Source organism: Tasmannia lanceolata, unplaced genomic scaffold, assembly GCF_043159265.1.
Source record: "Tasmannia lanceolata isolate RefF3 unplaced genomic scaffold, GAP_Taslan_0.1 ptg000037l, whole genome shotgun sequence".
Lineage (NCBI taxonomy): Eukaryota > Viridiplantae > Streptophyta > Magnoliopsida > Canellales > Winteraceae > Tasmannia > Tasmannia lanceolata.
In genome coordinates, this window is record NW_027518714.1 from 53,329,431 (window position 1) to 53,353,091 (window position 23,661).

The window sequence follows — 23,661 nt, forward strand, 5'->3', positions numbered from 1 at the left end:
CTGACCTCGACCTGAACTCAACCCAACCTGACTTTTTCCCGAGTTGAACCCGATGGGTTCGGGTTGAGCCCGTCCAAGTTGCACTAGGTACACCCATGGTTTTAAATTTCGACCGAAATCCAAAATTTCGGACCGAAATTTCAGATTTCGGTGGGACTGAAACCGAAATTTTCCGAAATTACATTTTTTGCCATTTACCAAATTCCAGGACCGAAATTTCGGACCCCACCGAAAATTCGGTCCGGAATTTCAAACCAAATTACTGAATTTCGGACCGAAATTTCGGTTTTCGGTGGGGTCCGAAACGGTTACGTAAACCGAAATTTAACCTCAGAAAAAAGGAACCGACCAGATTCAACTTACGAAAGTTGCCCAGCTAACTTTCCGACGCGTGTAAGGTGGTGGGCCCATAGAAAACCTCTTACATTTCCAATTCAGATTCAAAACGCAAACCCAACGCTATAAAATCTAACCCACGTGTTTGGCTCTCTTTCTCTTTCACAGACACCAGAGCGAGAGAGAGAGAGATCCCTCAAAGCCTTCTCTCTGCAATTCATTACCTCCTCATTATCTCTCTAAAGGTAATTCTCTCTAATCCCATGATTTTATCTCCACACTATTCCGATCCATCTTAATCTCTCTCTCTCAATGAGAAATATCTTGAATCTAGGATTCTATTTTTTTTTTTTCTAGATAGCTAGGGTTTCTTTTTTGATTCTTTATTTTTAGGTTCTTGTTAGGGTTTGAGGGATCGAGAATAATGGTGTCGGACGCAAGCAAGAAGAAGGCGGCCGCAAAGAAGGCAGCGGCGGCTTCTAAAAGAGGAGGGAAGTCAGCAGCTGCAGCTTCTTCTAAATCTGCATCCACATCGGATTTTCAGAATGGAGTCGATAAGGTTTTGAACGGAATGGGTACTCTTCAAATATCTGATCGGACTTGTACTGGGGTCCTCTGTTCTCATCCTCTCTCAAGAGATATCCATGTAAGTAGTTACTTCCTTGTTCAATAAATTGATATGGAATTGGGAAATTGTAGGGGTCGAGTAATTGGAATTGATTTTTTTTTTTTTTTTTTGAATCTTGCAAGGGAGAATTCACTGATTACATTATATACTAGGTTGTGTTTTTTGCTCATGTTATGTTTCCTTGATAAATGAAGGATTTTATGCTTTGATGGGGTCTTCCAAAATTGAGTTTGCTAAGGTTGCAAATGGGTTTTACAACCTTTAGATCTAATTTACGGATGGGACTATGATGGTGTTTGTTGTTAGCATAATTGTATAATTGTTACTTGATTCATTTGGGGACTTTAGGGCACGTTCGGCAAGGCTTCTCATTCTCCCCCGATTAAACGGGCGAGAAACGGAGTGATGCGAAACTTTAGAAATGGTTATTTATCACTTCGTAGAATCCTATTTTTTAGTTGAAAAAGTAGGAGAAATTTTAGAAATGGACTTAAACGGGTCACGTAGCCGATGAAATTTTAGAGATTTTTTTGGCTTTCCTCATTCTACACCCCCAAAAAAGGAGAAATCCACGAAAAGAATAGTTGTCGAACACATCCTTATTCTATCCAAGTTACTTTTATGTTCTTATGCAGATTTAGAATATTGCTTGGATATATTTTTTCTAATGGCAAAAAATTTTCAGTTCCAATTACCCACACACTACAATTTCAAATTCTCTATCATATACCACTTGGATATTAATATATGCATCTCCCATATAATCTTCAGTGTTGAAGCTCCTTTGTTTTTGGATTGGTGGTGCTGCTGGAACTCCCTGAATAATTTTAATACTCTATTAGTTATATTCATCAGAGTACGTAGCTTGTAATCGACTCTAGAAGAGTTGTTTTTAGTATTTTATTTCTGATTGTATATATATATTTGGTAGGGATTTTTGCAGGATTGGCACATTCGAGGAGAGAAACGATGAGCACCTTAATAAGTTAGGGAGGAAAGAAGTCAAGAACTATGTTCTCATTGCAAAATGCCTTGGGATCCAAGCCACTGATGTTAAAGGCAAGGGATAAATTTATTATATTAAGGTGATGCCAGCCATGCTGTACGGATAAGAATGTTGGGCCACCAAGAAGCAGCATGTGCATAAGATGAGTGTAGCGGAGATGCGAATGCTTAGATGGATGTTCTGCTAGACAAGGTTAGATCGAATTAAAAATGAAGACATCCGTAAAAAGGTGGGGGTGGCACCAATTGAGGAGAAGATGAGAGAGCACTGCTTAAGATGGTTTGGGCATATCCAACGTAGGCCTTTGGATGCTCTAGTAAGAAGAAGTGACTGGTGCCAAGTTGATGGAGTAAAAAAACGTAGGGGCATACCGAAAACAACTTGGGTATAAACAGTGAGGAAAGACTTGAGGGCTAGGAAGAACATGACCTTGGATAGGAGAGAATGGAAGAAAATGATCTATGTAGACGAGCCCAACTAGTGTCAGGATTAGACTTAGTCAATTTGAGTCGGGTGGATCCTTTCACCTTCTTCATGAAAATTTTCTAAAGGATTCATTAGCCGACCCCAACTAGTTTGGGACAAAGGCTTAGTTGGAAACTCAAGAACTCCCCAGCTCAGACACATGTTTATAAACAATCACATAAGCAAGGCAATCACCATAATGGCTTAAAAACATTGAACACCTAGTGACAAGCACTGTCACCTATCATACATATGCCTTATAATTAAGTACATACCAAATTTCACATGTAATTCATATACATATTTATAGATAATACTTGCACCACATTTTGCATTCAATTCATAAAAATATAATACATATATTGATATAGTGTACAATTACACTTACGATTTTAGTTTATGCATTTCGGTCGTTTCGTGTCAGTTTCGATGGAAATTTAAAACCATAATGCCTATGGGTTTGCCATCTAATAGGGGATTTCAACATGTGATTGGGTTAGAATCGGAAGCCCAACCAATGATTTTTTTTGTTGAGAATGGTAGCCTTATATATTATTAAAAAGGACCAAGATGGCCAATATACAACGAAAAGAGCAAGAGCAACATGAAAATAGAAACCACAAGAAAGAAGATCACAGCGGGAGAGAGTAAAAGAGCGCTAGAGAATCCTTAAAGACTCCTCTAGCTAGGTTGCCCGCCACCTGGTTAGCAGATCAACGCACATGATTAAACACAACCTCCAAGGGCCTTACCCAATCGAACATCTCGTCGAACAATCTATCAAATCTTTAGGGAGGCTTATGAGATCCTTTAAGCCGTTGATGACATTAGAAGAATCTCCTTCAACCACTATATTATCAAGATGGTTCTTGTTTACCAACTCCATACCTTGGTAAACTGCTTGAACCTCCGCCTCTGAGGCGTCAGTCGTCCCAATAAGCCCAGTAAAGGCCCAGAGCACCACTCCGGACTTGGATTCGAGAACTCCCTCAATGCCTGCAGGGCCCGGGTTCCCCAAACTAGAGCCTTCAAAATTTAGCTTTAAGAAACCCCAGGGGAGGTGGCTTTCAATCGTGAACCGGTTTCTGTTCTTTTTCTACGCTAATACAAATCTCCCTCCAACTTTCCCAGAGGTCGTAGGCAGACACAATTCTGAAAGAGGGGGGGGGGGATTTACCTAAGAAATAGTTAAAGCAATCACTTTAACGAATAGATATGCTGAGCTTTTGGATTTTCAGTTAGACACGCTAGCATTTGTTTCCTTCCGAATGACCCATAATGTGGCAAAGAAAGATACGTACCAGAGAATTTTGCATCTTTCCTTCCACGGGTTAGCCGCCCACCCTGACATCAAAATCTATTAGAGATTCAGAAAAAACCCAAGAAATTTCGAATTCTTAATATGCTTATCAACTTACTCCATATGTCTCTAGCGATCTTGTAATGATTGAATAAGTGGTTGACAGATTCCCCCGCCTCTATGCAGAGAGCGCAATGATCAATAACAAGAATCTTCCTTTTTCTATGGAAATCCACCATCTGTATTCTTTCGTTAAGGTCTGCCCATCCAAAGATGCCGACTTTGGGGGACTGGGGTAGTCCACACTCTAGCCAACCTGGAGGACCCTGGGCTAGTCGCTAGATGGTAATAGAAGGACTTATCTGTGAATTCTCCGGATGTATTCCAGATCCAAACTCTTTTATCTTCACCGTCCTGCTTTATGTAACCCCCTCAAATAACTCTAGAAACCTCTCCACTGATGGTAGCTCACGGTCAAAGAAATTCCTTTTGAATTGCAGGTTCCAAACCACATTGCCATGGCTTCTTTCCATGTTTTCCCTTACAAAGCTTTCTTTGTTCACTGCCACCACAAATAGATCTGCGAACATATCTTTCAAAGGTCTATCCTAGCACCATATGTCATGCTAGAAACGGATTCTATCACTCGAATAAACCTTGAACTTAGCTCCAGCTGAGCACGTGATTAAATTTCATAATATCTCTCCATATAGTTAATCCTTTGAATTTAAAACTGTCACCTGAAGACCAATTCCCTTGAGTTGCCCCATACTTGCTTTCAATGATCTTCACCTAAAGATGAGAAGCTTCCTTGCAAAATCTCGACAGCCATTCCGATTGATCAATGTTTGTTTCCTTTACTCTCGTAATCCCTAAACCTCCACCTTTAGATGTCTTACACACTTCCCCCCCATTTTACTAGTGGGATACCATGTTTATCTTCTGTACCCCCCCACCCATAGGAATTGCGTTTGAATTTGCTCAATTCTCTTTATGACCTCTATTAGCCAGCACAACTTTGATAAGAGTAACTCTCCCTCCTCTAGACATCATTTTTTTTTGAAATTGATGATTTTATTGATACTATGGAAATTACATTGGGGACCAGCGGTCCCAACTTGCAATACATAGAATCCCCCCTCTAGACATCATATTTATCTTCCATGTATCCAACCTTTTTTCCACCCTTTCTACAATGTGATCCCATTGGATTTTTTTAGCTTTTCCAATCCCAAGAGGGAGACCATGATAGGAAGTAGGGAGGGAGTCCTCTTGGCAGCCCGAGATTTCAACTAGCCCCCGAATAAGACTTTCCTCCAAATGAATCTCAAAGACCCTTGATCTGTGAAAATTGGATCTTTGACCTGTTACTGCTACATAACATCGCAAAATTTCCTTCAAATCCATTACTTTCAACAAATTAGGAGAGCTAAACAAAAGAGTGTCCTCTGCAAACTGCAATTGGGTAACTTCCACTCCACCACCTCCAATCTTAAAGCCTTCAATTAAGCCACAAGACTTTCCTTTCTCTATAAGCCTCCTAAGAGTTTCTGCCACAATTACAAAGAGAACGAGAAATAATGGATCCCCTTGCCTCCAAGTCTCCAACGCCTCGAACCTTTGAAAATACCTTTTGGAGACACGTTAATGAGAATAGAGAACCAAGCTGAGGAGATGCACCTTGAAATCCAAGACCTCCATTTTGATCCAAAACCTATTCTATACATGAGAAGATGCTCCAGGCATTTCCACTCAACCCGGTCATACGCTTTTTGCATATCTAATCTACACATGATTACACTAAGCCCCACTTTATGATGATGGTCAACCACTTCATTCGCTATTAGTGCATAGTCAAGTATCTGCCTCTCAAAAACAAAAGCACTTTGGCTACCTGAAATGATGGAAGGAAGAACCTTCTTTAACCTTAGCTAGTACTTTTGATAGAATCTTGTACAAGCTCCCCACCAAACTAATGGGATGGAAATCCGATGATGCTCCCACCACCTTAGGGATTAGAGCAATAAAATTAGCACATGTAGCACGATCCAACGCCAATCCATCATAAAATTCTCTAAAGAAAAGAAGGATATCCTCCTTAACATAATCCCAACAACTCCGAAAGAATGCTATGCAGAAGCCATCTGGGCCGGGATCTATATCCCTCCCTAAAGAGAATAGACCCCTTTCTATCTATCTCCTACTCTGAAAAGGGATGCTCCAAACTATTTCTTTCCAAGTCCCCAAGACTAGCAAACTCAACCCCGTCAGGGTTGGGGCAAATGATGTCTTCCAAAGAAAATAGTTGTTGATAGAAGTCAACAATTTCTTTGCAAATTGCTTCCTTAACATCAGAAAGGTTACCATTCACTTTTACCATTTCAATGCGATCCCTCCTTCTGACGCTGCTATCCCATGAGAATATGCTGTACTTCTATCACCTTCTTGAATCCATCTTACTCTGGATTTTGATGCCAAGATATTTCTTCATGAAGCAAGATCTTGCCGTGTTCCTTTTTTAGACGCCCAATTTCCTCCAATTCTAAAGGAGATGCTACACCTTCTTCAATGGCCAATTTAATCTCCTTGATTCGAGAAAGGAAGTCTTGTTTTCTTTCCATTACTTCCTTGTTCCTTTCATGTTTCCACTCTTTGAGTTTTTTCTTCAAGATTCTCAACTTTGAACCAATTCTAACATCTGCTGGCCCGTCCACTTTAGCTCTAGACCACCATTCCCCTAACTTCTCCTCCATTCTTGGAATCTCTAGCCATGATAACTCGAATCTGAAAGGAGGTGGACCCCAAGATTCCAACCTTGGATCCAACATAATGGGACAATGATTAGAAACCGAGTGGTCAAGGGCACACATCAGGAAATTAGTCCAACCATCTAGGACAGACCAGAAAACGTTCAATTCTGCTGCAACTCAAGTTTCTGTCCCAAGTGACTTGAGCCCCTGAAAGCGGCATATTAATCAACTCCTTATTGGCAATGAATCCTGCCAAGGCCACCATGTTTTGATTCGCTCTGATGCAACCCAATCTTTCCTCAATGGACCTAATTTCATTAAAGTCCCCTCCTACACACCATGGGCTCGACCATCTATCACTGCACTCCTCTAATTCTTCCCAAAACAGAGACTTTGCTTCTCAATTCACTGGCCCGTATACTCCTGTGAAAGACCATGTAGTACAATCACTTATTTTCTTTAAATTGACAGAGACTGCGAATCTCCCTATTCAGTAATCTACAAGGTCCAAACCCGCCGAATCCCAACCCACTAATATCCCTCCTAATGCTCCTTCATCGTCATTAGCCACAAAATTCCACTGACCATGCATTCCCATACCATGAATTTCCAACCTATTCATTTGAGACAGCTTTGTTTCTTGAATCGTAACAGTATCCGGCTTAGCGTATCTAATTGTTGCTTTCACCTAGGCCTTCGTTTCCAAGGACCCAAGACCGTTAACATTCCAAGAAAGGATCTTCATTGATTACCATGGTTTCTAAGTCCTCTCCCCTAGAGCAACTTCTCACCATACTCGAAGATTCTCTTGGCATCGTAGCAGCTTGACCGAACCCTTCATAGCTAATTCTGGATTTCAACCTAGACAATTCGCTCATCATTTTCCTAGATATTTCCAAGTTATTCAGAGGGGATTGGTCTCTTCCTTTTTGGTCCAAAAATTGCTTAGTCCCTCCTCCATACCGGAGAACACAAGTCCCAGAATTTTGCCCGCAGACAGCGTGTGGTTAACAAGAATCTCGACCACATCTAAATCCAAATTCTGCCATGATAAAGGAACTACTTCTTCTTCTTCTTCCAGAACAGACAATACCCAGTTATCCTGACCCTTATCAGCTTCATTATTTATCATAATTCCCCCCGGATTGCAACTCCTTTCGACCACTTTTTCCATCAACAGAAGATTCAACATTCTGGATCAGATAACAGTTTGGATCTGGAATAGCAGTTGCCTGATAAGATGCTTCTCCTGCCACATTAGTGACTATCCCAGTGGCCTGCAAAACATCAGAGGAAGACAATAATCCAGAGTCAGAAATATCACTATGGTAGCGCTTACCTTTTCTTCTAATTGGGCAGTCAACTGCTGAAAATCCACCATCAGACTCCATTTTAGAGCCATTCGGCTTGTGGACAATAATATTGAAATCTTCTGGACGATCTAGCTCCCTCGCTGCGAAGCAGCGTTATCTGACTACTCCAGGGAGGCAAACTAGATGCTTTTGGATCCTTCATACTATCTTCCCTCCTCTACGAGAGAATCTTTAAAATTTAGTTTCATAGCCACCGTAGTCACACTTCAGCCTCGAGAATGAGAGAAGGATAGATCAGCTCCTTTGGGTAAATGTGTCGCCAAGGGAGAGTAATTCGGAGTCTCACCAGATCGGATGGGAGCCGAGGGAGAGGGGACTTGTCTGGACGGATCTGGCAAGAAGAAGATTACGGGGATGTTTGGATTGGCAATGGGGATACAGTGATACACCAGTTTGCTGAAGGATAGATAGTTGAAAAACCCTCTCTTGAATTTTTAATTAACCCCACCAATTCACTAATTAGTGAATGTAAATGCCCATTCATATTAATACCCATTATCTAATATCCAATGGGCCGGGTCTGATGGAAGATTGCAAGGCCCAATACCATTTTCAAACTGCGACCGGCAGCTGTTATCTGCCATATTATGACTACCTACAATTGGCGGTCGATTCACTTCCCAAGGATGCAGCCCATGAGTCACATGACGGGCAGGACATAAGACCAATGAATTCTCCCTAGCTGGAGATTTTTGGTTGATTTCATTTCTGGGAGACGCATTAGGTAACGCTACATGTCCCCCTTCATTGACTTGCTCATATCCAGCTGTCTCGCAAGTTTGAATTTCAAAATTGCTATTTTCGTGCGCTGGGATACTATTGTGCGCCGAGGGTAAAACTCCACTATCGTGCGCCTTCTTCTTCCTCACTCCTCTATCCAGAGGGGATCCCACCACCAAGCCTTCAGGCAAGATGGTTTCATCCTCTGATGTCATCTCTGCCTCCGAGCCCGTATTCGATTCTACTTTAGCCGGTACCGATACCCCCGGAGATCCATCACGATTCAAACAACTTTGCTTTTCTAATTTTATCCACAATATGGGATTGTCCATGCAAGTTGGAATCGCAACAACAATGAGGCATTTCTCGCTAGTGCTCAGTTGTGCCTTAGCAACCTTATATCCTCTTCCAGATTTACAGGAAAAATCCAGAGACAAAACCTTTTCAGCCTTACGGCTTATTCTCCTGAAGTTTTCTTCGCACGATGCCTGAGGTGGCATGCCATAGATATTCCACCAGTCTATTGATTCAACTGCTGTAAACTTGATCGACCACTGAATCAGTTCAACAAATGGAGAGTTAATAGATTGCGTTCTTTGCATGTCTAACCCTGATGGAATTGCTATCATCAGCTCCGATACATCAAGTTTAAAAACATCGAGCACCTCTCTTGAGCCGCATCTCTGTCTGAGCCAGCATTCCTGACCAACCGTCACGAATCCTTCCCCGGGGTGTTCCTTAGTGAAATCAAAGGGACAGTATCACTACTTTCAGACTTAGTATCTACAACCTTTGGGCCTAAATCTCTTACTCACAGCCCACCACCATTGTTTCCGATTAATCCTCCATTGCCGTTTTCAGCAACCATAAGCGAGGGCCTGGGGAAGTTGGGATCTGTCCCAGACCATGTTTTTCCACACTTCCAGCGAACAACTCTCTTCCGAAAGTTCCGAAAAGCACACTTGCGGCCGTTCCAATCTCCCAGATTTTCAATCTTTCTTCTCTGTTGCTTCACTCTGGTGAAAAAGAAAGATGAAACAAAATGCAAATGTCAATCAATTATAGGTCCCTAAATAAGAAGACAATAAAAAATAGGTACCCTATCCCTGGGGGGGTTGATCTCATAAATGAGTCCCATGGGGCCTTGCACTTTTCCAATATTGACTTAAGATCGGGCTATTACTAAATATTGCCGAGTGATGAAGACATGCATAAAACAACATTTTGATGTCATTTTGGCCACTGAGTTTCTGGTGATGCCTTTTGGCTTGACTAATCAACACACCACTTTTCAATCAGCAATGAATCACATTTTCAGGGAGCATTTGAGGGACTTTGTGTTTGTCTTCTTTGACAATGTCCTTGCTTACAACAATTCATGAGATGAGCGTTTAAAGCATTTAGATTCTGTTTCAAGCATTTTTTTTAGCAGCAGTAGCTCTATGCAAGAAGTCCAACCGTGGATTTGGAATGTCAGAAATTTTATTTTTTGGGACATATAATCAGCAATGAAGGAATAAATGTTGATCAATAGAAGATTTCCGCTATCCATAATTAGCCTACACCCACCACCTTGACTCACTTAAGAGGGTTCTAAGGACTTTACAGCTATTATAGAAGATTCATTAGAGGGTCCTTTGCCTTAGCGCTATGTCTGACTGAATTAACAAATAAATGACCATGTCGATTGTGAAACTCTAAAGGCGTATGAAAAACTGAAGGAATTGATGACTGATGACTGCTAGTCCCCTACTTGCTATTCCAAACTTCTCTCTACCTGTCACGATCGATTGTGATGCCTCACGTATTGAAATGGTAGCTGTTACTAATGCAACAGGGAAGGCCTATTTCTTCTGAAAACAAGAAGCTTAAACCACAAGAGAGAACTTTCAGTGCTTATGACAAGGAAATGCTCCCCATTATGCACGTTTTCTTCAATATCTTGTTTGTGGCAGATTTGTGATAAGAATTGTTTGGAACAGCCTCAAATATTTATTGGGGCAACGTGAGTTGAATGATAGGCATCAGAAGTGCATCACTAAATTACAAGCCCATGAGACATTTGTGAAAGGGTACAAGAATGCAGCATTTGATGCCTTGTCTAGGACCTGTACATTTCACAGTTATCTCCATCATTATTACAGATTGGAGGGCTACAATCATGGATGAATATGTGAAAATTATTTTTGCAATTAACAGTTTTAGATGGCCGCATGAAAGATGACAGATAATGTGAAATAAACTGATTGTATAAAGTGGGATTCTTGTGTCAAAGATGAAGGAGAAGTTAATTGTCACTATGCATGATGTACCTATGGCGGGTGATCCTGGGGTTGTCAAGACATATAAATAGTTGTGTGAATGGTTTCTTTGAAAGGGCTGAAAGGTGATGTTCTCAAATATGTGAGGGACATGGTTTAAACTTTAAACTTCGGCCGAAATACCGAAATTTCTGATTTCGGACCGACACCGAAAGTACCTTGAATCGATGTTGGTTCCAGATTTCGACCTAAATTCTGAAATTTCGTCCAAATACAATTTTTATTTTTTTTCATGAATATCAAAATTTTAGCCGAAATTTTGGCTAAAAATTTGGATTTTTACGAAATATTGTTTTCTTTACCGAATTTTGGCCGAAATTTTGATTTCGGCAGAGGCCGAAACCGACACCGAAACCAGAATTTTAAACCTTGGTGAAGGAGTGTACAACCTGTCAGGAGCAAGGTTTAAAATTTCGACCGAAATCGAAATTGGGTGAAATCGAAACGTTACCAAATTTCGAGATCAAAATTTCATTTCCCCAAAATTTCGGGCCAAAATTTAAGGGATATCTCCAAAACATCTGTTGTTTAATTACTATCTAATATTATCCCGAAATTTCAGCCGAAATTTTGTATGGGATAAAATATAAATGAAATTGATTTTGAACGAAATTTCGAAATTTGGCTGAAATTTCGGTTTCCGTGAAGACCGAAACGCATTCCGAAACCGAAATTTAAAACCTTGGTCAGGAGAATAAGATTGGAAACTCATTTTTGGCCGAATTCCTAGTCAGAAATGGGAAAGCATCTCAAATCATTCAGAGACAAAAAGGGAAAGAATCTCAATGGACTTGATCCCGAGGCTACCAAAAGTGTACGGCAAGGATCTTATGTGTCGTGGTGGATAGATGGACCAAATATGCACAGTTGTATGCTATTTCAATTTTCAAATACAAACAATGAATGTTGCTGAATTGTTTTTTAGAGGAGTGTTTATATTACATGGCATGCCCCAGAACATTACGAGCGACTGAGATAACTACAAGTTTACGAACAATGTTTTGGAAGGAGTTATTCAATCTGTGGTACTAAATTGACAAAAAGTATAGGCTATCACCACCACACTGATGGCCAAACAGAAATTGTGAACAAGTGGGTACATGTTATTTGTGAAATTATGTTTCAGGGCAGCAAAGCTCATGAATTAAATAGTTGCGGTTTTTTTTTTTGAAAATTGACATTATTATTCCAAGAAAGAGCCAAATAAGGTACAAGCTGTCGCCTAACAGGCTACAACAGTACTCCCCTACATATAGTAGAGTTAGCTTACATATCCGTTGTGTTTACCCATCCCCATTCCCCATTACATTACGGAAAAGCCCAACTTGAATCGAATCCAACAAAAGGTGCCAAATTTGTGGGCCCCACTAAGTCAGGATATGTGGGGCCCACAAATAGTTGCTGTTGACAACTCATTTTGCATGGACTGTGATCGAACACAGTCTAGCGCTCTGATGACGAGCCAAGTTGTGCCTCTCGAACCCAGGAAGGAAATGGAGACTCAAAGATCCCGCAAGACAACCCAAGAAAACATTTTCCACGGTAAGGACAAAATAGTTTCCAAGGAAACCTTTTCCAAAACGCCCAAATTTTGAAAATGTTCAAAATTTCCTTCGCGGTATCCAATCGAACGGGACCCTGTCCAATCGGACTCCACCGACCTTGGGAGACATCACAAGAATTTGGCCGGTTAATGAGCAAAGAGCGTGGATAGCCATCCCCTTTGGCCTTTAACCCAATAAGGGTTATAAACCGGTGGCTCTCTACAACCTCAATTGTTGGGTTGTTTTCTCATGGAGCCCCTATTTCGCACACATTGGAGGATACTTATCTTTTCCCCTGAAGCTCAATAAGGTGCTAGGTCCCATATCTGACTGTTGTCCTCTGAATCAAGGTGCGTGAACCCCTTAGGATGCGTTTGGATTGCCGGAATCAGGAATCAGTATCGGTATCACATTCCAATCCAATTCCAATTCCCTCCTTAAACTGAACGGCGATTCCATTCTAGTGTTTGTGTAAGCACTGTAATTCTTCTAGGGAATCAATCGTGATTCCAATTCTAGCGTTGGTTCCGTCGAGACCAACGTTGGAATTGAATCAAATTCTCAATAATTATTCATACAATCTCAATCAATAAGACTTGTTCCTAGTAAAACTCTTTCACTTTGATTTAAAATCGAATGACGGAAATTGCGTATTAACCCATCACTAATTAGATTACAATATTCTTCAATCAACCATGAAAACAACTAACATGTGATTACATTCCTAATGCCCTTCATTACTGTATCCATATCGATACTTTTTAACATGTGTGCATGTTCTAACTTCTAAGTTCTAAAACATTCCAACCCAATTCAATGAGAATCTGGAGGGGGTTCTTTGGAGAATCTGGACACTTAACTATTTTGCGATTATGCTAGCTAATCAAGTACTTTGAAGAATCTGTGATTTTGCTAGCTATAGAACTGTTTATGCAGTCTCTAGCTGCTAAAGGAACGAATTTCCATTCAATTAACAGGAATGAAAACAGTAAGCGGCATAATCTTGAACAGTTGCTTTGAAGATCCGAAGACGGACAAAGAAAAATAAAATTTAGGACAAAAAAAAAAAAAACAGAGACAAAGAAGCATTAGAAAAGAAGAAAATGAAAAGTAAGCTTCTTTCAGTACATCTCAAAACTTACCCAATCTCATAAATCACCCCCTCACCCTCCCTCTTCTTGCTTTGTGTCCAACATTCTAAACAGAGAAAAGAGAGGGTAAATTAGAGAGTGGAGAATGAGTGGGGGAATTTAAAGGGGAGAGGAAGACGATCATTTTCGTGGTGGGTTTCAATGGAGTGGTTCATCTGATAAAACAGCTATGGTATTCCCCACCTATAGTGATGAATAAGCCTATTAGCTTCCCTCATACCACTAAAATAAGCTCCATGTGTAGCAATGTGTTTCTTCCCCTGCAAATAGAAGTTGCAGATGGGCACAACACACACTGGCGGGAGCTTCGGGCAATGGCACTGCCATCGAATGCAAATAATCACCAAATCATCACCTCTTGATCAGACCACTACAAAACTGTATGAACCCATGAATAGCGTGTCGGTCCCTCATCTATTCTTCAAGACCTTGTCGGATTTTGGGTAAAATAGTTTCACCCCATTTGAATTCCCATTGCAGAAATGAGAGTTTGGCCTGGTGAATTGGTTGCATCAAATCAGTGCAGAAATTTGAGAGGGTCACGCTCATGACAACTTCTTTGTCATTAGCCAATTGGTTGAATCAAATCAACTATGGTATTTCACAAAAGATGAGAGAGGGAGAGAAACCGATCTGTCTCTATTCGCTTCTCTTACAAACAGAGAGAGAGAGAGAGAGAGAGAGAGAGAGAGAGAGAGAGAGAGAGAGAGACGTATAAATTTAAGATTTGCAGTCGAGTGATCGCTCTCGAGTGACGAGCGATCAAGGCGAAAACTTAATATTGGGTGGAGATTTAACGCCTTTTTTTCCCCATTCCAGGAATGAAAATACCACCCTCTTCGGCGGGTATCAAATAGCGCCAAATATTCCTTCGTTATTTCCGATCAGTTCCCATTCCATTATGGATTGCCGGAATCAAGAATCGGTATTGGTATCACATTCCAATCCAATTCCAATTCCCCTTGTAAACGGATAACGATTCCAATTCTAGCGTTTGTATAGTCACTGGAATTTATCTAGGAAACCAATTGTGATTCCGATTCTAGCGTTTGGTACCCATAAGACCAAAGCTGGAATGGACTCAGTTTTTCAATAAATTTTACATATTGTCCCACTGAATAAGAGTTGTTTTTTCTTTATTCATCAATATGATAACTTAGGATCCTGCTAGGTGAAGTCGCCTCATTCAATGGCATCCAGACTCATCTGCCTAAAGTGGGTCAAGCCTCATTTGGCCTATAACAAACCCATTAATACTAGAGTTCCAAGTCACAAGGTCTCTTGGTGACATTCTCTCAAACATCTTGTAAGCATCATCTTGTAAGCATGGTCAGTGAGCCCACAAGCACCATACATGAGGAATGACTGTTCCAGACAAAGAACAAGGATTCAATCCCATTTCTCACAGCTTGGAAATGGATACATCATCTGATTTTTCCGCTCTCTGAAGATCCAAGAGGCACAAAAGCAACTAAACAAAAGATGTTAAAAGGAGTACATTTAATACATAAAAAAAATTAATACATTAAACAAATCACAACTTCTAATCTTTTAAATCTTAATTAACATATATTCAGACCTTTTAAAAAAACAGAGAGAGAGAGAGAGAGAGAGAGAGAGAGAGAGAGAGAGAGAGAGAGAGAGAGAGAGAGAGAGAGAGAGAGAGAGAGAGGGCTGTCTCTGTAAATCACAAAAGCAGAGACAGAGAGAGAGAGAGAGAGAGAGAGAGAGAGAGAGAGAGAGAGAGAGAGAGAGAGAGAGAGAGAGAGAGAGAGGGGTGGGTGGGTTTGATTGCCTAGAAATAGAGATAGAGGGAGGGAGGGTTTGAATTGCCCAGAGAGAGAGAGAGAGAGAGAGAGAGAGTTGATTTGCAGGGGAACCGGATGAAAGAGGTGTTGAAGATAAGGCCATTTTTAGAAGCTTGAGAGGAGAAGATATCTTAAAACCTAAAATTAGAAGCAAAAATTGAGATGAGACTGGGGGCGTGTTTTTCTCTTATTCCCGGAATCAGAATACCACCCCCTTGCGTGGGTAACAAATTGCGCCCTATATTCCCACGTTATTTCTGCTCCGAGTCAAGTGGCATTTCCGATTCCATTGAGAAAACATAACCAAACGCCAGAATCACCTAAGTCGGTATCAGATACCGATACCGACTCCTGATTTTGGCAATCCAAACGCACCCTTAGGGTGATGAATCAATCCCATCAAAGAAATCGGAATCATTTTCTCTTTTAATGCTAGATTTCCTACTTTTAACCAAAATGAGAATCAATCATTTTAACTTCTTTTAAAAGGGGAATTGATCGTCGAAAAAGAAGAAGGGTGTTACCCCTCAAAGCGAACCTCAAAGAGAGTCAAGCACTTCTCACACGAAGGACCCAACCATTGAATTGAGAGTTCAGGATTTTTGACCCTCACTCTTGGAAGAGTGGGGGCTGAACGGACCACCAAGTTTAGCATTTTTGGCCATAGGTTCAGTTCGGAGTTCGGACACCTCCAGTGTCCGACTAGAACCTATTATATTTCAGTATGGCCAAGTGTCACTTTTCTCCTTGGTGTGTTATTTTCTGGCTTTTCTTCTCGATCTCCTTCACTGATCGACCAAGGGATTTTAATATGTGCAAATAATGAACGGAATCCACCCTACTAGAGACTGATCCTTTGATCCGGCGAAGCAGATGCCTAACTCTTTCCGGCTCTGTAACCAAGTCACATACCCAGATTGGTCGAGTAAATCAAACAGAGTCAAGAGTCATGACTGGGCTAGATGGTGATTCTAATGTTAATGGAAACTCCCTCTCATTCACATGAGATCCGACCCGCCTTTGTATCATCACGAGGTTGCACTCTCTTCTCAGAAATGATGCATCCTCTTAATTAGTCTGCTACTTACTAGAAGAAAACAATCATCTGCAGAAAAGATTAGGAGGAAAAAACAAGATTCAAGCTGTCAGAAAGAAAGAAAAAGATAAGATTGGGGTGGAGCGGTGGTGAGCACTATTCAATCGTGCCGAATGGCCGCGTGTGCCCTGGGCTGGCTTCACCACAGTGGCGACTTTGCTAGAGACCATTTTCATTGTAGGGATAATTTTTACCTGGCTTGAAAAGGGGAATTCTGTTTGTTATCTGTGATTTGCACGGAAATTATTTCCCTTGCTTTTTTGATACTCAATGGCTAGCTTTTTATGGTTTTCCTGCTTTATTATACATATGGTTGGTTTTGTTTTATGCTTGCTATGGTTTGCGGCTTCATGTTGCTTGCAAAAAAGCCCTCGGGCACACCTGTCGCAAATGCGCACACACGCACACATTGCATCCACCTATCGCATTTGTTACATCAACATCACTGGAGTACCTTGTAACCTGGCCCGGTTTAGGAGCAGTTACCACATACGAGAAATCCTCAACTCTTAGCCTAACTTCCTCGAGATGCGCCAAATGACCCGAACTCCATACCGCTATCATTGGACAAGTATTCGCCTTGAAAAGGAAATTTCCTGAGAGGTATATAGAGGCGCTTCGTCTAAAGGAGTCCAAGCTCGTCCCATCAACTCGTATGCATATTGTCAAACCATAGAGCCCCATGGCAGGAAACTGGTCCTGAAATACCAGGGCACGCATTGGAAGAATTGCCTAACCCAAAAGAGGAAAGAAAGGCAACAGGTGATCCCCGATTGTGAAAATTCCGGAGAAGAAAAAACTCTCCAGCTCCCTTTGATCAGACATTGGATGTTTGAATGGTCTGCCCCTAGGAAGAGCACAATCCTTTGGTTTTCCTATCTGACCGAAATTCTTTGTCCTCTTCATTTTTACCTACTTTGAAATGATTTTTGGGTTTAGAGTTCTATGTTTAACCTTTTGTCACAATATATTTCATTTTTTTTTCAAGTTTTGTATTGAACTACTAAATATTTTCAAGTGTCATCAATGTATCATTGTTAAATGCCAACAAAGTCATCTAAGTACAATTATCAATTTATCATCATTCATGATGAATAAATTGTGTTGTATGCAGTCAATTATGATCATCCATGAAGAAAGTAACAAACTTTTTACAACCATACGATTCATTAATCATACAAATTACGTCCCATACAATGTAAGATAGAGTATCATAATCTATGAATTATGATTATCAAAACTCGATGTGCATAAACTTAGAACATGGTGTACACTTGAGGTAATGCCTCAACTTGTTAGATAAACTTTTTTTTTGTTTTTGAAAATTAGCTTGTTAGATAGACTTGAAATATATTATTAACTATTTAGACCAGAAAAAGCTACAATCCAAAACAGTCATAAGCATAGTTATTGATTTTCTTCTGTTTTGTTCGGAATAGATGAAATGTTATGTTCTGCAGAGCAAAACGCAGAACAAACGATGAAAAGTTCTGTTCTGCAGAGCAAAACTCAGAACAAACGGTTTCACACTCTGTTTCATTCTCTTCCACTCAGTTTCAAAAATTCTGTTAAAATTTCAGAAAATGTTTTATTTCGGCATCTCTCGGGATTTTCCTTTTTACCTGTTTTTAGTGATGGTTTAATAGTCTTTCGAGGGGCATTTGATGTCTTTTAACCCTCCTAAACAAATGCGAGGTTTTTTTTTTTTTTTTAAAATCAAACACCTCATTGTCACACTTTTGCAGAATCGAAGTCTTCGAAAAGTTTAACTATTTTAAAAAAGTTCTCCGGCAGGAGCAATCTTTCTAGAACTAACAAAACACTGGAATTTGCTCCCTTCCAGGGAGCAAAATGAAGAATGGAATTAATAACTAAGGTCATAAATCCCAACTCATCCCAACTAGCTTCTCTAGACCCACGAAGAAGGCTACAAGAGCTGAGTGCTCAATCAAATTCGCCACCGTCCGAATTCTCAGTATTAGGGTTCCTAAGAATATGGTTCACTGAATGGGTGTCTATCAGCCAAGTTGTTACTTGAATCCACTGGTTTAGGATCCTCATAAATTTCTCCTCTGGTTCGAACCCTATCCGTTGTTTCTTCTTTGGTCATGGCTTGATCATATTCTCCATTTTAATCTCAACGATGGTGAAAATTTGGGGATAAAAATTGATAAAGTGATGTTCAGATTAAGGCCTTTCATTTGATATGCATCACTAGAATAGAATTTTTAAAGCCTGTCTAGACAGACTGCAGCTTTGTCTTGGATGGGCCAGGCATAAAGAGAAATCTGCATGATATATTAGGCTTACGGCTTACCTCTGAAGGGGCATTTTCCCCAAGTCACCCCAATTAGAATGGGCCTTCTGGTTCTTCTTAAATTCAAAATTTTCACAGTGCATTTTAATATCTTTGTGAGATGTGCTAAATAAACTTCAATAGCATATATACATTTTCACAGTAAGTTTATACATATAGATTAGAATAGAGACATCTACATAGCCATCTGGGTCTGTCATACTGATGCCAACTTGTTTATTTTGCATGTTGCAGATAGAGTCTTTATCAGTTACCTTCCACGGGCATGACCTCATTGTAGATTCTGAACTGGAGCTCAATTATGGCAGGTCTGTTAGGGGCCATTTGGATATGTGGATTTTAGAATCTTGGATTCCCTCAAAATCCTGGATGGGAGACGAGAAGAAAGAGACCGTCAATTTCGCTTCTTTTTAGAATCTTGGATTTTAAGTAAGCAATCCAGTTTTAGAAATCTCTCCCCCATCCTGAGATTTCTAAAACCTGGAAACATGGGATGATCTCCTACTCTCTTGCCAACAGCAAGGCGGGCGAGAAATCTGAAAACGACGGCTGGTCTCCTCTTCTCGTTTCCCATCTACTATTTTGAGGAAATCCAAGTTTCTAAAATCCGAGTATCCAAACGACCCTTTAATGTTATTATAATTATCATGCTTCTCTTGCATTCTTTTTCCACGGAACAACCTTTTCATTGAACATCAAATTTCTCTTCAGGCGCTATGGTTTGCTTGGATTAAACGGCTGTGGGAAGTCCACACTCCTTAAAGCAATAGGATGCAGAGAGCTCCCCATTCCCGATCACATGGATATCTATCATCTCACCAGGGAGATTGAAGCTTCAGAAATGTCCGCACTTGAGGCTGTCATAAGTTGTGACGAGGAAAGGCTGCAATTAGAGAAAGAAGCCGAAGCCTTGGCAGCAGAGGTGTGTTTATACAGCTTTATAATTTTATTATCTCAGGGCTGGGGATTTAAAAGTTTCTGATATCGACTATAAGTCTCAAATTCTTCATGTGATTTCAGGATGATGGTGGTGGGGAAGCCCTGGACCGCATTTATGAGCGGTTGGAAGCCTTGGATGCAGCAACTGCTGAGAAGCGTGCCGCTGAAATTTTATTTGGTCTTGGTTTTAGCAAGAAAATGCAAGCAAAGAAAACTCAAGATTTTTCTGGTGGGTGGCGAATGAGGATTGCTTTAGCGCGGGCCCTTTTTATGAACCCAACCATCCTTTTACTTGATGAACCCACAAATCATCTCGGTAAGGTTTGAAGTTTAATGCCTAATCTAGTTTGTATATTTTTGACAATTTAACTTGGTCTCATATAATCTTACTTCTCCATATGCTAATTTTGAGTTTTTGCATTCATTAATCTTTCCTAGTAGTAAAAGGGAATTCGTGCTATCGGTTCCTAAAAGAGGGTGGGATCACTAATAAAGCGAAAGGATCGTGTGAGGGTTTGGCCAAGTGTTTAGTGACAAATAGCACCTTCTTTCCCACTCTCTCGTTGTGGAAATCTCGTTGAAGCATGTGGCACACTTTGTTGTTTTCTTGAGAAAACTCCCATAGATACAGGACTTAGAAGCTATCTTGTTGAAATTAGAAACTAGAAATTTCAGGACAAAGCTGTACATGGAATGATGAAACTGGTGTCTATGGTCATGGCATTCTCCAATTCTTTGAACTACATACTGTTTTCTAGGAGGCACACCCATTACTTGAAATGATGTAGCGTGTTATGAAATTCCAAGTAATGCTCGAATGTTGGAGTTCAGTGATACTCGCTCATTTATGGAGTCAATATGCCTACCATTTTGTGAAAAATAAGATGAAAAATTCCATTTCTTTTTGGAAATTAATCCTGGTCGCATGCAAAATGCCAATGAATTTTAGCCGAGTTCTATGCTTCTAAAAACAGATTGACTTCTAATTGTTCTATTTACTTAAGGAAATTTCATGGTTATTCCTACCAAGCATGATTTTCTTGACATTTGTTTTCTTTCTGACAGATTTGGAGGCATGTGTCTGGTTGGAGGAAATGTTGAAGAAATTTGATCGTATCCTGGTTGTGGTGTCGCATTCTCAGGATTTTCTGAACGGTGTCTGCACGAACATCATTCACATGCAGAGCAAGATACTGAAATTCTACACTGGTAACTATGACCAGTATGTGCAGACTCGATCAGAACTGGAAGAGAACCAAATGAAGCAGTATAAATGGGAGCAGGAACAGATCTCATCAATGAAGGAATATATTGCTAGGTTCGGCCACGGGTCTGCAAAGTTGGCCCGCCAGGCCCAGAGCAAGGAGAAGACACTGGCAAAGATGGAGCGAGGTGGGCTCACAGAGAAGGTGGCGAGGGACAAAGTCCTGGTCTTCCGCTTCACTGATGTGGGTAAGCTTCCGCCGCCGGTACTCCAGTTTGTGGAAGTCACTTTCGGCTACACACCAGAAAACCTAATCTACAAGAACCTTGATTTCGGGGTGGACTTGGACTCGAGGGTGGCATTGGTGGGGCCCAACGGGGCTGGGAAAAGCACATTGCTGAAGCTGATGACCGGGGATCTGGTCCCACAGGATGGCATGGTTCGACGGCACAACCATTTGAGAATTGCACAGTTCCATCAGCACTTGGCAGAGAAGCTCGACCTGGAGCTGTCAGCACTTCTATACATGATGAGGGAGTTCCCTGGGAATGAGGAGGAAAAGATGAGGGCTGCAGTTGGGAAATTTGGGCTGACAGGGAAGGCCCAGGTGATGCCGATGATGAATTTGTCGGATGGTCAGAGGAGCCGAGTGATCTTTGCTTGGTTGGCATGGAGGCAGCCACACATGTTGTTGCTTGACGAGCCGACGAACCATCTGGATATTGAGACGATTGATTCGTTGGCCGAGGCTCTAAATGAGTGGGATGGGGGTTTGGTTCTCGTCAGCCATGACTTTAGGTTGATCAATCAGGTTGCCAAGGAGATTTGGGTGTGTGAGAATCAGGCGGTCACCCGGTGGGAGGGTGACATCATGGATTTCAAGCAGCATTTGAAGAGCAAGGCTGGGTTATCAGATTGAGGTATGAAATCGGGATATGTTTTGTTAAATTATATGTATGTTCTGATTATCTTATCGCATAAATGTGTGTGTTATTTCCATAGATAGAGAGTAGTACTTTGAGACGTGCCATTATAATCTTTCTTGTTAGAAGTTGGGGCAGTGCCATTTTACGTTCTCTATTACTTTTAGCTCAAAATTATATCACAATTTCTTTTAATCTATGGACTTTATTTTGTTCTTGGTGTCTATCCTTGTGAGCTTTTACTTGGTACTCATGACATTTTATCAGTTCCTCAAAACTTTAAAACTGAATTTACCATTCATAAAGAACAGAAAAGAAAAAAAAAACCTTCAAAACTGAAAGCCCAAGGAATCTGAAAGGAATTTAGGGGATTTAGAAGCAGTAAAACTATTTCAAGACACCTGAGGCACAGAGAACGTTAGCCATGAGCCGTAAGAGTGGTAAAATATTTGACTTGAGATTTAGATTCTTAGTAAAAAGAAGATATCAAGAAATAGAGGACTACAAACAAGAATGTTTTGATCCTTTTCCAGGTTTTGCGTCTGAATCAAGCATTCAAAAAAAAAAAAAAAAAAAAAACCAATTGCTTGATTAGATTTTTGAAGTTCTTATGATGATAAGTAGGTCATGTTTTAATTAGAACCTTAGAGGAGAAATCATGTGAAATGCCTTTTTTATTTATTTATTTATTTATTCAAGAGTACAATATATGGATTAAATGTCCGATTTGCACACAATGCCAATGGTTCAAACATTTCGAAAGATTTGCCTATGGAAGGAGTGTAATGATGGGATTGAGGCAGCTCTAGCTCAATGGTCAAGGCTTTGTTCTTCAACCTAGAGGTCGGACGTTCAGTCCCAGTTTTACCTGCCAAAAAACATGAGCATAATGATCTTTTCTTTCATGAGAAACGTAAGACATTGAGAAGATAGTGAATTAAAGCATCGAAACACTAGGAAATTGTGATTTAGGAAAGGCAGTCATTTCTACGGGCACAGAATAGGGTATATTTCAAAAGTTCCCAAAGCCCAAAATCCAACTGAACACACGCCCGCCCGCCCGCTAAGTCACTTGGACACACTTTAAGTCACTTGGACACACTAGCCACTTCACTCTCATATCCACTTGGAGACACCGATTTATCATAAAAACAAAAAGAAAATTCATGTAGCCAAACGAGCCCTTAAGGTTCTTATGGTCCCTAAAGGTTCTACAAGACCTTTTTATTGTCTCTAAGGTATCTAGGGTTTTGAGGATTTCCAGGCATCCAAGGTTTCTAATATTTCTAAGATTTTAGGGTGCCTATGGTTTCTAAGATTTCTAGGTTTTTAAGGTGTCCAGTTTTTTTATGCATTTTAGAAAGAGAAAATGGTTTCTACACACAAGTGTAGATAAGTTATCTATACACTAGCTTAAAAGACAGTGGAGGGCATATTGTTTGGGCGATCCAAACCATTCATTTGATTGGCCCTCACATAGATAGGGTGTGCCCAAAAAATCAGCTCCATAGGATCATCCCAACCCTACGATTTGTGGAGGTAAAATGGACGTGTATACTTTTATGAGGAAATACTTTTTTGAAAACCCCTGTATTCATAATGTGTTATTTTTAAAATCATGGTCTCACCTCCGGGCTTATGCTGTTTTAGGATTTTAGCTCTCTGCCCATCATAAACACTTTTCATCATCACTCTAATTCTGAAGATAAGTGTCGGGTTAGTCAAGAACAAAATGAGGTGTCTTCATTGTGTTATATATGTTTCTTCTAAGATTATCAGA

At 40.5% G+C, this 23,661-nt stretch overlaps 1 protein-coding gene across 2 annotated transcripts; it reads left to right on the forward strand.

Annotated features, from left to right (window-relative positions):
- Positions 1–454: 454 nt before the first annotated feature.
- Positions 455–22,105, forward strand: LOC143860135 (ABC transporter F family member 1-like). Of its 2 annotated transcripts, none has more exons than XM_077370666.1 (6): positions 455–581; positions 730–982; positions 19,050–19,123; positions 19,527–19,737; positions 19,836–20,070; positions 20,820–22,105. In XM_077370666.1, exons 2-6 carry the CDS (start codon positions 761–763, stop codon positions 21,875–21,877), a joined length of 1,800 nt encoding a protein of 599 aa, XP_077226781.1. In that variant the 5' UTR covers positions 455–581; positions 730–760; the 3' UTR covers positions 21,878–22,105. The 2 variants fall into 2 exon arrangements, with proteins under 2 accessions (XP_077226781.1, XP_077226782.1); XM_077370667.1 differs by having other exon boundaries at positions 466–581; positions 741–982.
- Positions 22,106–23,661: the final 1,556 nt, after the last annotated feature.